The 15,750-nt window shown below is 44.8% G+C and overlaps 1 protein-coding gene across 1 annotated transcript in view; it reads right to left on the bottom strand.

Annotated features, from left to right (window-relative positions):
* Positions 1-8,600: 8,600 nt before the first annotated feature.
* pik3c2b (phosphatidylinositol-4-phosphate 3-kinase, catalytic subunit type 2 beta) overlaps positions 8,601-15,750 on the bottom strand; it is a 144,802-nt gene continuing 137,652 nt past the window's right edge. The window contains 2 exon segments of the mRNA XM_078420987.1: positions 8,601-12,982; positions 14,961-15,086. Coding sequence (XP_078277113.1) covers positions 12,788-12,982; positions 14,961-15,086 — 321 coding nt within the window. The 3' untranslated portion in view covers positions 8,601-12,787.

Raw genomic sequence — 15,750 nt, 5'->3', positions numbered from 1 at the left:
ACGGCCGCCAGTGGGAACTGCAGCCAACTGCTTTTTTAAACGTTACTTTACAGATACATAGACAATAGGTACATGAGTAGGAGGAGGCCATCTGGTCCTTCGAGCCTGTACGCACCGCCATTCTTTGTGATCATGGCTGATCGTCACCAATCAATACCCCGTGCCAGCCTTCTCCCCATATCCCATGATTCCGCTAGCCCCTAGAGCTCTATCTAGCTCTCTCTTAAATCCATCCAGTGATTTGGCCTCCACTGCCCTCTGTGGCAGAGAATTCCACAGATTCACAACTCTCTGGGTGAATAGGTTCCTTCTCACCTCAGTTTTAACGGCCGCCCCTTTATTCTAAGACTGTGTGGCCCCCTGGTTCTGGACTCGCCCAACATTGGGAACATTTTTCCTGCATCTAGTTTGTCCAGTCCTTTAGTAATTTTATATGTTTCTATAAGATCCCCTCTCATCCTTCTAAACTCCAGTGAACACAAGCCCAGTCTTTCCAATCTTTCCTCACATGACAGTCTGAAGAAACTGTCTGAAGAAGGGTCTCGACCCGAAACGTCACCCATTCCTTCTCTCCTGAGATGCTGCCTGACCTGCTGAGTTACTCCAGCATTTTGTGTCTACATCCACAATTAGTATCCCGTTCCTGCCTTCTCCCCATCTTCCTTGATTCCGCTAAGAGCTCCATCAAGTTCTCTTTTGAATGCATCCAGTGAATCGGCCTCCACTGCCTTCTGAGGCAGAGAATTCCACAAATTGACACAAAAAAAAGCTGCAGGAAAAAGTAGTCAAGAGAATGGTCTGAAGAAGGATCTCTCTCGACCCGAAACGACACCCATTCCTTTGCTCCAGTGATGCTGCCTGTCCCGCTGAGCAGCATTTTGAGTCGATCTTCATGGTTTATTGTCATATGTCCCAGATAGAACAATGAGATTCTTACTATTAGGTTTAAGGTGAAGGGGAAAAGATTTAATGGGAATCTCGAGAGGTAACCTTTTCACACAAAGGGTGGCCGGTGTATGGAGGTAGTTGAGACAGGGAACTATTCCAACATTTAAGAAACAGTGTAGAAAAGTACTGCAGATGCTGGTTTAAATCGAAGATAGACACAATACTCAGTCTGAAGAAGGGTCTCGACCCGAAACGTCACCCATTCCTTCTCCCCTGAGATGCTGCCTGACCAGCTGAGTTACTCCAGCATTTTGTGAATAAATACCTTCGATTTGTACCAGCATCTGCAGTTATTTTCTTACACAATATGCTGTAGTAACTCAGCATCACCCACTCCTTCTCCCCTGAGATGCTGCCTGTCCTGCTGAGTTACTTCAGCCTTTTGTATCCATCTTCGGGTCGAGACCCTTCTTCAGACTGATTAGGTTAAACTGATTTAAGAAACAGTTAGACAGGTACATGGATAGGACAACGTTTGGAGGAATATGGACCAAACGCGGACTAGTGGGACTGGTGTAGTCAATAGACAATAGACAATAGACAATAGGTGCAGGAGTAGGCCATTCAGCCCTTCGAGCCAGCACCGCCATTCAATGCGATCATGGCTGATCACTCTCAATCAGTACCCCGTTCCTGCCTTCTCCCCATACCCCCTCACTCCGCTATCCTTAAGAGCTCTATCCAGCTCTCTCTTGAAAGCATCCAACGAACTGGCCTCCACTGCCTTCTGAGGCAGAGAATTCCACACCTTCACCACTCTCTGACTGAAAAAGTTCTTCCTCATCTCCACAACGTATCACTCTGTGACTCTAAGACTTGCAGCAGCACAACAGAATATATAAAAACGTAGTATGTAAACAATATAATAAACGAGAAAAAAAGTTCAGTATGTGTATATGTACACACACATATAGGAAGGAACTGCAGATGCTGGTTTACACTGAAGGTAGACACAAAGCACTGGAGTAACTCAACGAGTCAGGCAGCATATCTGGAGAAAAGGAATAGGTGACGTTTTGGGTTGAGGCCCTCCTTCAGACTGAGATTCAGGAGAAAGGGAGTCCAGAAAGGAAGGGTAAGGTGTGAAAATGATAGATCAAAACAGATGCTGCCAAAGGAAATGTAGAATGGTTCATTGTTAACTGAGGGGAAGGTGAGAATGGGGCATACAATCAATAAAATTAATCAGGAGGACAGTAAAACGCCACGGAGAACTAAGGTGGGGGAAGGTTGGAGAGAGAGGGAAGGCAAGGGATACTTGAAGTTAGAGAAATCAATATTCATACCACTGAGTTGTGAGCTGCCCAAGTAAAATATGAGGTGCTGTACCTCCAATTTGCAGAACAGCAGATACAAAAGACGAGGTGAGAGGAAATGCAAATGAATCCCTGCCTCGCCTGAAAGATCTGTCGGGGTCCTTGGATGGAGTCGAGGGAGGAGGTATAGGGACAGGTGTTGCATCTCCTGCGGTTGCAGGGGGAAGTACCTGGGGAAGGGGTGGTTTGGGTGGGAAGTGATGAGTTAAACAGGGAGTTATGGAGGAAATGGCCGCAATTCACGACTGCAGCTCACTTCTTCAACGTTATGTAGACACATAACAAACTCCAGGAAAAAAGCTATACAGTGCCAGAGTAACTCAGCGGGTCAGGCAGCATCGCTGGAGAACATGAATAGGCAATGTTTCGTGGTGGGACCCTTCTTCAGACTCACGTGAAAGTTGAGACTTATTCAAAGTTCTGAAGAAGGGTCTCGACCCAAAACGTCGCCCATTCCTTCTCTCCTGAGATGCTGCCTGACCTGCTGAGTTACTCCAGCATTTTGTGAATAAATACGGTTTGTACCAGTATCTGCAGCTATTTTCTTACAAAGTTCTGAACATTCTGTTTTGATTTTGAGATAATTTTCTTCACTTGGATACTTTGCCCAGGATTTTTTTAAATTCTATTGTTTAAGTGCCAGCTCTGTTTGGACATATCCAACTTGCCAGGTCAACAACCCAACAAACCTAGCTAACAATGGTCTGTTTCCTTTATTATCGTTACATTTTTGCATATCTTTCATTCATTGTTCTTTATCTCTCCACATGATCATCTATATCGCTTGTTTCCCTTTTCCCTGACTAGTCTGAAGAAGGGTCTCGACCCGAAACATCACCCATTCCTTCTCTCCAGAGACGCTGCCCGTCCCGCTGAGTTACTCCAGCTTTTTGTGTCTTGCCAGGTCAAAATGTCCCTCTCTCTCTCTCTCTCTCTCTGCCAGTTGTAGTAAATTTACACAAATATTCATTGAAACAGGACCTTCAGCCCAACTTGACCGTGCCGAACAAATTGCCCATGAACGCCAGTCCCATTTTTCCACTTAGGACCCATTAACTCTTTAAACCTTTCCCATCCATGTAATTGTCTAAATATCTTTGAAATGTTGACCCAAAGAACTGCAGGTGCTGGAATCTTGCATTGATCAGTGGGTCAAGTGGCATCTCTGGACGAAAATACACAAACAAGGACTGCAGATGCTGGTTTACAAATAGGGACACAAAGTGATGGAGTAACTCAGATGGTCAGGCAGCATCTCTGGTGAACATGGATAGTTGATGTTTCAGGTCAGGACCCTTTCTACAGACTGATTGTTAGAAAGGGGGGGGGGGCAGGGGCAGGACAAAGCTTGGCAAATGGTGGCACAGTGGTAGAGTTGCTGCCCTACAGCGCCTGAGACGCGGGTTCAATCCTGACTACGGGTGCTGTCTGTATGGAGTTTGCATGTTCTCCCCATAACGTGGGTGGGTTTTACCTGGGATCTCCAGTTTCCTCCCACACTCCAAAGACGTACAGGTTTGTAGACTAATTGGCTTGGTATAATTGTAAAATGTCCCAAGTGCGTGCGTGCAGGTTATTGCAAGTGTGCAGGGTTCTCTGGTCGGCGTGACCTCGGTGGGCCAAACGGTTTGTTTCCGCGCTGTATCTCTAAACTAAACAGGAGAGAGGTTTTGATGGGCAGATGGTTGGACAAACACCAGAGATGAGGAGAGAGAGAGAGGATGTGAGACAAATGGATTGAAGAGGTGCAGCGTGTGATGGTAGAGGAAGGAATGTAGGTGGAAGGGGGGCGGGATAATTATTATCTATACACTAAAACTCTCGTTTGTTTGTTTGTTTGTTCCTGAACTCCAGCCAAAACGGTACACGATAGCGCGACAATTTCCGGCCCACCTTACTCACCATCGTCCCTTTGGTGCCAATGGAAGAAGTTTTATTGAAATCGCTGTTATATTTTTTAAGTTATTCACATTTTAAAGTTTAAATCTATCTCCTAGGGAGGGAGGGGGGAGGGAGGGAGGTGGGTGGGGAGGGGAGGGGGGGAGGAGAGGGTGCTGCACCAATGCAGGAAAGGTTTGGGCCCAACGGGTCCACATGGTCTAGTAGTTACCTAAAATTGGAGAATTCAATGATGTTAAACTAATATCTGCCTGCGTGTGATCCATATCCCTCCGTTTCCTTGCATAGCCTTGTACCTATCTAAAAGACACTTCAACAACAGCAATGTATCTGCCTCCACCACCACCCCTGACAGCACATACCAGGCACCCACCACCCTCTTGATAACAAAAAAATTACCTTGTTCATTCACTTTAAACTTTACCCCTCTCACCAAAATGTATGCCCACTAACCTTTGACATTATCACCCCCGGAAAAAGGGTGTGTAGGAAAAAAAACCCTACAGATGCTGGTTTAAATCGAAGTCTGTTAAATTCTTAAGTTAAAGTCTGAAGAAGGGTCTCGACCCGAAACGTCGCCCATTCCTTCTCCCCCGAGATTCTGCCTGGCCCGCTGAGTTACTCCAGCATTTTGTGTCTACCTTCTAGGAAAAAAGGTTCCGACCATCTATCTACGCCTCTCATAATTTAATTATTGACATCAAGTCTCCCCTTATGGAATTTAGCTTAGTTTAGTTTATCGTCAGGTGTACCGAGCGAGGTACAGTGAAAAGCCTTTGTTGCGTGCTAACCAGTCAGAGGAAAGATTGTACATGTTTACATCCGAGCCATCCATAGTACAGACACATGATAAAGGGAATCTGTTGGTGTAGAGGTTTAAAAGAGTGGAGCAATTGTAATGTGTGACTGCAGATTCACATCTGGGACCAGCATGCCTAGAGTCACCTGGCTTGGTGGCCATCTTGGTTGCAGAACTGGACACCTGCTTGTACCTACTTTAAGGGAAACAAAGAGAAGTCCATAGTGTTTCATTGTCATATGTGGCGACAACAGTACAATGGCCTAAATACCACCAAGACCAAGGAGCTGATCATCAACTTCCGTAGGTCACACAACGGGGAATACGCCCCGATCTTTATCAACGGGGACAGTGTGGAGAGAGTGTCCAGCTTCAAGTTTCTGGGCATTCACATTTCGGAGGACCTAACATGGTCCAATAACACTGCTGCGCTGGTCAAGAAGGCACAGCAACGACTGTTCTACCTGAGAACACTGAAAAAGTCTGGTCTACCCCAACAGTTGCTGACGACATTCTACCGTTGCACCATAGAGAGCATCCTAACACATGGCATCCCAGTGTGGTACCTCAGCTGCACGGAGGCAGAAAGGAAAGCTCTTCAGCGGGTAGTCCATAGAGCTCAGAGGACCATCGGAACACAGCTACCAGCCTTGGAGGGCATCTACAACACACGATGCCTCAGAAAAGCCACCAGCATCCACAAAGACTCTTCACACCCCTGCAACAGTCTGTTCGAACTTCTACCATCGGGCAGACGATACAAGGCCTTCTACGCCCGCACCTCCAGACACAGGAACAGCTTCATCCCCAGGGCCATAGCTGCTATGAACCGGTCCTGTTGAGCCGGATGGTCACATCGCACAGTGAACCGGCACAGACCTACTTGCACTTTATTCTGTTTTAAAACTGTTCTAATTTGTTTCATTGGGTTGTTTAAATGAATACTGACTAGTAATTAATTTATTGCATCGTATGGGAGGCGCATTCCCAATCTCGTTGTACCCTGTACAATGACAATAAAGATATATTGTATTGTATTGTACATCTCCACCCAACTTCCAGCATGATCTATCAAATGGTTTTATTCTGAGATTTTTTTTCCAACTATTGCCACTGAAGGTTACTGCAGGTTGACAAACACGTTATAATTGTGTGCCAAAACCCAGACAAATAAAAGGAAAGGTTGACCTTCAAGGAAGCAGTAAGCTTTCATGCAGAGAAGAAAATTGGACTGAGCTCAGAGACCGTGTCGCTAACCTACCTGGAAGTCTCCAGAAATTGAACAGAATTCATAAAAAAAGGACAAAAATTCTGGGAAATATTCACATTTCAGATTGACGACCAAGAATGGTTCTGGACAAACGGGATCTCGGTTGTAAGGTTAGATGGGCAAAGCAAAATTGTTCTCACTGCTTGAGAGGATCTTGAATAGAAGTGTGCAAAACCACGAGGTTTACATGAGATGGAGGAATTCTAGGATAGACGTGAACTGTTTGTGTTAGCAGATGTTTCAAGGACCAGTCAAGAATATTTAATTGTCCTATGTGCTGACAACTGAACAATTAAATTATTACTTGCAGCAGCATTACAGGTCTGTAGACACAATACTCATAAATATCATTAAAAACAATAAACATCAATAAATTAATGACATTATTAGGCTATCTTATCAATGTTGTAGAGGGCGTGCAGCGTAGGTTTACGAGGTTAATTCCCGGAATGGCGGGACTGTCATATGTTGAAAGACTGGAGCGACTAGGCTTGTATACACTGGAATTTAGACGGATGAGACGTATAATATTATTAAGGGGTTGGACACGTTAGAGGCAGGAAACATGTTCCCAATGTTGGGGGAGTCCAGAACCAGGGGCCACAGTTTAAGAATAAGGGGTAGGCCATTTAGAACGGAGATGAGGAAAAACGTTTTCAGTCAGAAAGTTGTGAATCTGTGGAATTCTCTGCCTCAGAAGGCAGTGGAGGCCAATTCTCTGAATGCATTCAAGAGAGAGCTGGATAGAGCTCTTAAGGATAGCGGAGTCAGGGGGTACGGGGAGAAGGTAGGAACGGGGTACTGATTGAGAATGATCAGCCATGTTCACATTGAATGGTGGTGCTGGCTCGAAGGGCCGAATGGCCTACTCCTGCACCTACTGTCTATAGTATATTTTAACACTGACTGGACTTGTTTGGCTGCAAGATATTCCTAGTTGCTCTGATTCCTCAAAGGTTATGAAGGCATATTCTTTATTTTAATGACTCCCAAACAATACTGTTGGCAGCGGAGGTATCAATGTTAGATTAAAAATGAAGAGGTACATTAAACGTTCAGTTACATTTTAATCCATGTTATACTTACTTGCAGCACTTTATGCAGTTGCTTGCCATTCCGTTTCCATCCATGGGATATACTCCCAACATTTACATTGACGGATCACCGCTGTGAATCACCTCACACTAGACGGAGACATTATCTCTCAAAATCCCTAATGTTGTCATTTTAATATGTGATCTGCCCCAAAATAAATTATTCTGGAATTTTTTTTTAATCACAATCAAGATAATTCGTTTAAGCGATCTATCTCATTTTAGCTACATTGACTTGTATTACTTCAGAGATACAGGGCGTCACGGTGGCGCAGCGGTAGAGTTGCTGCCTTACAGCACCGGGGACCCGGGTTCAATCCCGACTACGGGTGCTGTCCGTACAGAGTTTGTACGTTCTCCCCGTGACCACGTGGGTTTTCTCCGAGATCTTCGGTTTCCTCCCACATTCCAAAGACGTACTGGTTTGTAGGTTAATTGGCTTGGCGTATGTTGAAAACTGTCCCCCATGTGTGTAGGATGGTGTTAGTGTGCGGGGATCGCTGGTCGGTGTGGACTCGGTGGGCCTGTTTCTGCGTTGTATCTCTAAACCAAACTAAAATGCATGGAAGCAGGCCCTTCGGTCCACCAAGCCCATGCCGACCAGCGATCCCCGTACACAAGCACTACCCTACGCATTAGCGACAATTTTACAATTTACAGACGCCAATCAACCTACAAACCTGCGCGTCTTTGGAGTGTGGGAGGAAAAGCGGAGCACCCGGAGAAAACCCACAGAGCCACAAGGAGAACGTGCAAACTTCGCACAGACAGCACTCATGGTCAGGATCGAATCCAAGGTCTGTGAGGCAGCAACTCTACCGCTGCGTCACTGTGCCACCCGTCCACTTTATAAAAAACCCATCTCATTTAATAATCCACCCGTGACTTTAACTCTTTCTGCGATGTTGAAGACTTGCAAGCCTTTAAGAACTTCCCCTCAACTCCAAAAGAACTCCATCTCACAACTCCTTCCTAAAATATAGACTCTGGATTAATTCCCCCCCCCCCCCCCCATCTTTAACCTCCTTTAAGACATTCATTAAAATTGCTCTTCAAGGAAACATTTGACCACCCATCTCCCTTTGTGTTAGAGTCAAATTTTGTTTAATAATCAGTTGTGTTGCTCTGTTGAAGGGGCAGTATTAATGTGTTTGTTTAACAAGGTGTCATGAACATTTAGCTTTGATATACAGATGTTTCTGTTTTACCTTTTACCAATAATATTCATGCGTGTAATAAAGTGGAGTTCACATCAGCAAGGCAAGGTACATTTTTTTAATTTTTTTTAAATATTCAACAACAGCATTGTGTGTCATTCAATCAAAAGTAAATTACTTACAGGCAAAAGAGATTTGCAAACAAATCTTACAGTATAACTTCCATTAGTTAATAAAAAGGACATTTTCAGTAGAAGTCAATGGTGCTTTTTCTTATGTATAAAGGTAAACTGAAACAAGACTTGGGAATTTCACAAAGTTTCTTCTTTAGCTGCCAACGATAAAGACATTTGGGAGGGGGGGGGGGGTGAAAGTGAGGAAGAAAGCTGGTTAGGAATCTCCATCCCAACAGAAACAAATGTCCTGAAGACACAAACTGCTGGAATAACTCAGCGTCCCTGAGTTACTCCAGCACTTTGTGTCTTTCTTCGGTAATATACCAGCAGCTGCAGTTCCTTTCCACAGAAATAATGTCCTACTCATTATCCAGAACTGAGCTGTTCAAAAAGTGGGAATTCAGTAGCCTTCAGCTTGGTTCAGTTGGGAATTGATAAAGAGGCAAAGCAAGAACAACTTCATCTCAGTTCCCCTGGATGCCTCTTGCACCCGGCCGTCTGACAATACAGAAAGGACTGCCCTTGCCTTCGGTGGAGTACTGCCAAGCACTGCAACCGGATTCCTATCAGCAAAGCAATGGTGCCAGAAGGAGCGATTGGAGGTGGCTGCTTTGAAAAGTAAAGTGCAATTGATACTTGAAGTTCTGGTGCAACCCCTTCCTCACCTCAACCTCCCCACCGCCACCTCCACCAAAGAATAGGAGGAATCAGTTCTGAGGTCACCAGAGAGGTGTCGGGACTTGGTAGCAAAAGGCCACCTATGCTGAAGTGATTTGGCTGCCAAGTCTGCCCTCCATTTAGAGAAGAACTCGGTTTGGCATCTCCTCTTCCCGATGCTATACGTTGTGTTCTGTGCGCCCACGGGGTAGTGGGGTGATGGGGAATAATCCCCAGCCAAAACCTGCTGAGGATTGGAGCCAAACGAAAACTCTCAGTTACCGAGATGGACAGACATTTTTCCAAATTCAAGAGTCTGTGCGGAGTGAAAATGCAGATCAGGCCAGGATCTAACTGGGAGAACGGGGAGGTTTCAGGAGGTCCTGTCCCTCAATCCATCAGGAGCTTCTGTTAAGACACAAAATGCTGGAGTAACTCAGCGGGTCAGGCAGCATCTCTGGAGAAAAGGAATAGGTGACGTTTCGGGTCGAGACCCTTCATTAGACTATGAAGTCTGACCCGAAACGTCACCTAGTCTGATGAGCGGTCTCGACCAGAAACGTCACCTATCGTTTTCTCCAGAGATGCTGCCTGACCCGCTGAGTTACTCCAGCATTTTGTGTCTATTTTCGGTGTAAATTAGCACCTGCAGTTCCTTCTTACACATTTATAAAACACTTGGATGTGCATTCAGCCAGAGCCTGCAAACTACACAACGAAGTGTGGCTTGTTCTGTACAGAACGTATTGTAGTTCTGTGCAGACGAAACCACATTGAGTCCTGGTGTGTAGAATGACACGAATAGTTTAGTTTCAGTTCAGAGATACAGGGGGGAAACAGGCCCTTCAGCCCACCGAGTCCACGCCGACCAGCGATCCCTGCATACTAACACTATCCTACACACACTAGGGACAATTTACAACTTTACCAAGCCAATTAGCCTATAAACCTGTACGTCTTTGGAGTGTGGGAGGAAACCGGAGCACCCGGAGAAAACTCATAAAGATCACAGGTAGAACGTACAAACTCCGTGCAGACAGCACCCGTGGTCAGGATGGAACCCGGGTCTCTGGCGCTGCAAGGCAGCAACTCTACCGCTGCGCCACCGTGTCACTCTTGTGTAGAACCAATGGAACTGCACTACTTCTAGTGTGTAGATAGGGTTAGGCAGAAGGATAGGATTACTCCTGGCAGCACTTTTCACAAGGGACCAAACTACCTCATGTTTCAGAAACTTCTATGGCTTTACATTATTTTAAATCGGGAGAGGCTCGGAACCTGAGAACTCATGAGTTGAGTATTTGGTTTCAGTCGATGCTGGTCACGTGTTCTAATCAAGGGTTTACTGACTGTCTTCCAGGATTACAGTAACCCAGTAACAATCCAGTAACAGAGGCAATCGAGTCATTTGGGTAGATGATCACTCCTTTGAGCACACGGTAGAACCAACTCTGATTAATAGAACAGCCAGTTCACACATCGTGATCTGAAGATCCTTTCTCGATCGTGCGTGGAGAGATTGTCTTTTAATTGCTGGTTACCTCTATCTCTCCTTAAGTTGTTGCAAGTTTGCAGACTTTCTGACAACGAAGAGTGGACAAGTTAAATCCAACACTGACTTTCAACACTTCATGCTTTAGGGAGTGGAAGGAGACCACTGATTAGCTTCAAGACCCAGGCCTCTTTATCCCCCCCCCGATCGTTACCATTTCCTCCACTACGTAGCAAAAGTCTTTGATTGCACCAATTTCTAACCAAACTGAAACGGAATAATTTCGGATAGATCATGAATTTATCCTGGTCTTTGTGACATCTCATCATTCTGGCCAACTGATTCCAAATTAAAGGACGTTCTTTTAGGAAGGAGATGAGGAGACATTTCTTTAGTCAGAGGGTGGTGAATCTGTGGAATTCTTTGCCGCAGAAGGCTGTGGAGGCGATGTCAGTGGATATTTTAAAGGCAGAGATAGATTGATTCTTGATTAGCACAGGCATCGGAGGTTATGGGGAGAAGGCAGGAGAATGGGGTTTGGAGGGCGAGATAGATCAGCCATGATTGAATGGTGGAGTAGACTTGATGGGCCGAATGGCCTAATTCTACTCCTATCACTTATGACCTTATGAACTGATGGATTTTTATCTCTGCAGTAATCCACACTCTTCTTGCACAAGAACTAGGCAGGAAAACCCTGGGATATCTGAAGAAGATAATTATTAATTATCCCTGGGATTCAATATTTGTTGAACAACTACGCATTTACATAGATAATTTGACGGTTTAGTAAAGATAGTTTGTTTTTATCAATTTGCATCGAATACAATTCTTACCAATGGAAGACAGACACAAAATGCTGGAGTAACTCAGCCGGTCAGGCAGCATCTCTGGAGAAAAGGAATGCGTGACGTTTCGGGTCGGAACCCTTCATCAAACTCAGGTCTGATGAAGGGTTCCGACGTGAAAGGTCACCTGTCCTTTTTCTCCAGAGAGGCTGCCTGACCCCACTGAGTTACTCCTGCATTTGGTGTCTATCTTCAGTATAAACCAGCATCTGCAGTCCCTTCCTGCATATCTAAGCAATGGAGGTCCCTCTTGCAGCATCCTCTCCTTAGAAGTGAAAATACATGTTATGCAGAGCATTAACTAGGCACAATTGCATGAGTTGCCACCCCCCACGAGTCGGTTCCATTGTCTTCAGAGCCACTGAATATGAACTGAAAATCGGCAGTCAATATGGTTAAACCTGTTTCGAGCTCTTGCCCGAGGCCAATATCAAGCCCAGCAGGTTTCGCACAGTCGGACGGCATTTCGGCAGCTTCAGAGGTTGAATGGTCCACTCCTGTCTCTCATGGCCAGGGATGCTGCAGGACACAGTTTCTCTTGTGAGCCTTCGAACCACATCTCAAAGCCAAAAGGCTACGAAACATCCTCTTCCCATCTGCGGGCGCGGGCCGGAACAGAGTCGCAGGACTTCCGAGAGTCGACGTCAGCCCTCTCCGCCCCGCGACTTTCCTACTCGTCAACTTTGATCAATTCCAGGAGGGTTATTAAATCCTTCCTCTTGTTTGTGTTTAGTGCAAAAAAAAAATTGGAGTAAGTCCTTCTTTACGACATGGTCACTCATCTACGGTACAGTTTAACAGCACATCAACGGTTCAAATATTTAACCTTCATTTTCATAGTGTAATAATACACAACTTGGGAGAAAACTGTTTGCATCTCTTGACGCATGCAACATCATGCCCAGTAAACCTCGAGCTCGAGGCCAGTGTCTCTTCAACACGTTCATTTTCCAGAACATAGAGGTTCAAAAATATTGTGTCCTCGCGTCCCTTCACAAGTAAAGTTGAAATAAGGGGAAAACACAAACTGCTCGTTCCTTGTTCTGAACCTCCCCCCCCCCCCCCTCCCCACCCCACCCCTCACCAACCCCAACCTTGGCTAAGTCCAACTTCAGCAAAGTCTTTGAATACTCAGATCGAAGTGCATTGAGGAGGGGTGGATCCCAGGTGGTACCAGCCAACAACTCTCTGGTTGAGATCGAAGTCCTTGAGGTTAATGTGCACCTCCCCGAGCATGATGTTCTCCCGGAAAGCTTCCTCGCTCAGAACACGCAAGTGGATAATCCGCTGCTGCACATCTCCCTTGGGAATGCCATCGTACACCAGCTAGGAGAGCAAATGGCAATTAGCGCTTACACTCAGGTACCAAGTTTTTTATTTATAAACGTACTAAAATCCTTTTAATAATGACATAATTAAAGCACGGTCAAATCTGAAGCAATATCGCCGGGCGCATGTAAACTCCATCTGTTTAAATTTAGAAAAAATGAGGAGTGATATTGTTGAACCCTCGATTAAATTTGATAGGACTTGGGGAAGCTTTATTCAATATTTTCACACAATATAAGTTGTTCCCTCTCCAGCCGTTATAATAATATTTTACCTTTATTTGGTGGAACAGATTTAACGACAAACAGGGGTCTAAACTGTTGACATTTTTTTTTTTTGTTGCAGATTCTGTTTTGTTTTGGTTTTTCTGTTTGCTTGCTTATTTTAGTTTAGGGGGGGTAAAAAAAAATTAAAAATCTTTTAATCTTTAAAAATATATATATATATAAGTTCTCTTTTAACCTTTTATCTATAATTACATAGAGACTGGGAGGTCTATGCACTATATGTATTTTGAAACTGGATTTATATTTAGGCTACGTTTGTTGTTAATGTAATCCTGATCCCTATGTGTCAATATCACTGTTATGCTTAATTTTTTTAAAAATTTAATAAAAAGATTTGAAAAGAAAAGAAAGAAATTCCATCTTACATCGCTCAGGAAGCTTGGAAGCCATTTTAAGCCAATTGCACAATATCACCAGTGCGTTTAAACTTGTTTTAAATCGCATAACAGCGTTTTATAGAAACAAGATAAACGTTTAGACCTCTAAAGGAGGAGTGCTCGACGGGAATAATGACACATCGTTCTATTTTTTGATTTGAAATCGGGGGAGAGCGTGAACACAGCCCCCCCCACCACCACGAACGTCGCACTCGAGTCTCCCGCATTCGGGGACATCACTGGCGTTAGCACAGCCGGAGTTCACTGCGATAGCCGAGGCCTACCAGAACATTGTTTTTTAAATCGAAAAATACTTTATTCAAGAAATAAATATATACAAAACATGTTCAATGTTACCATTCGTTTCAAGAGGACTAGAGTGCACACACGCAAGGCTGCAACTCTGAGGCTTTATCAGACCACATTTGGAATATTGTCAGCAGTTTTGGGCCTTGGATTAGATTAGTTTATGGTGTTCAGTTTGTCGTTTAGTTTGTGGTTCAGTCTGAAGAAGGGTTCCGACTCGAAAGGTCACCTGCTCCTTTTCTTCAGAGATGCTGCCTGACTCTGAGTTACTCCAGCGTTGTATGTCTATCTACAGTTTAGTTGGCAGCTTTGGTTAAAAGTTTAGTCGGTAGTTTAGTCGGGAGTTTGGTCGGCAGTCTAGTCGGGGGTTTAGTCGGGGGTTTAGTCGGCAGTCTAGTCGGCAGTTTAGTCGGCAGTATAGTTGGCAGCTTTGGTTAAAAGTTTAGTCGGTAGTTTAGTCGGGAGTTTGGTCGGTAGTTTAGTCGGCAGTTTAGTCGGCAGTCTAGTCGGGGGTTTAGTCGGCAGTTTAGTCGGCGGTCTAGTCGGGGGTTTAGTCGGGTGTTTAGTCGGTGTTTAGTCGGTAGTTTAGTCGGGGGTTTAGTCAGTAGTTTAGTCGGCAGTTTAGTCGGCAGTTTAGTCGGTAGTTTAGTCGGTAATTTAGTTTACGTTTTGTCCTTGTGACTGCGTGGGATTCCTCCCACATCCCAAAGACACGTGGGTTTGAAGGTTAATTGGCCCTCTGTAAATTGCCCCTGTAACCTGTAAGGAGCAGATGTAAAAATGGGATGACACAGAACCAGTGTGTGAACGGGTGATCGATGGTGTGGACCCGGTGGGCTGAAGGGCCTGGTTTTCACGCTGTAGCTTTCAATTAAAATTAAACTTTGTGACTGAATAGTAGTCAGGCTTTTCTGGATGTTTGAGTAGACTAGCTCTCTCATCTATCAGGAACAAGACATCCCCCATTACCCCTTTATATACACACACGCACACACACACGCTTACCATTTCATTGTATGTTGGGTTACACGTCTTTCGAGCCACTTTGGTCTTCCTCTTGCTTGTTTTCTGTGGATCGGGCAGCAAATAGATTTTGACATAAGGATCTGGATCCGTCCCATCCTGCAAAACCTGTTAGGAAAGCAATGGATTTTACCACTATTAGTTCAGGGTTATTGTCTAACACGACAACCAATAATAATTTGCACTGTGCAGAAAGGAACCGCAGATGCTGGTTTATACCGATGATAGACAATAGACAATAGACAATAGGTGCAGGAGGAGGCCATTTGGCCCTTCGAGCCAGCACCGCCATTCACCGTGATCATGGCTGATCATCCAGTGTGTGAACGGGTGATCGATGGTGTGGACCCGGTGGGCTGAAGGGCCTGGCCTGCAACCACAACAACCTGACTGCGGGAGAGGACAGCAGGAGAAGGGAAAAGACATTGTGGCCTTCCATCGCAGTGAGGAGAGAGAGGACTGGAGGAGGAGACTCACTGTGATGGATGTTTCTTTGATGGATGTTTCTTTTTTTTTGTGTGTTTATGGGGTTGTGTAATTTTAATGCCTATTTGATGCTTTTATTGTTGGACTGTGTTTTGGGGGTTTTTGGGGTTGTGTAATTTTAATGCCTATTTAATGCTTTTATTGTTGGACTGTGGGTGACTGAATTTCGTCCAATATTGGATGACAAATAAAGCTATCTTGAATCTTGAATCTCTTGAATCTTGAATCAGTACCCCGTTCCTGCCCTCTCCCCATATCCCTTGACTCTGCTATCTTTGAGAGCTCT

Source organism: Rhinoraja longicauda, chromosome 24 (genome assembly GCF_053455715.1).
Source record: "Rhinoraja longicauda isolate Sanriku21f chromosome 24, sRhiLon1.1, whole genome shotgun sequence".
NCBI classification, from domain to species: Eukaryota; Metazoa; Chordata; class Chondrichthyes; order Rajiformes; family Arhynchobatidae; genus Rhinoraja; species Rhinoraja longicauda.
This window is presented reverse-complemented; position numbering and strand designations above follow the sequence as displayed.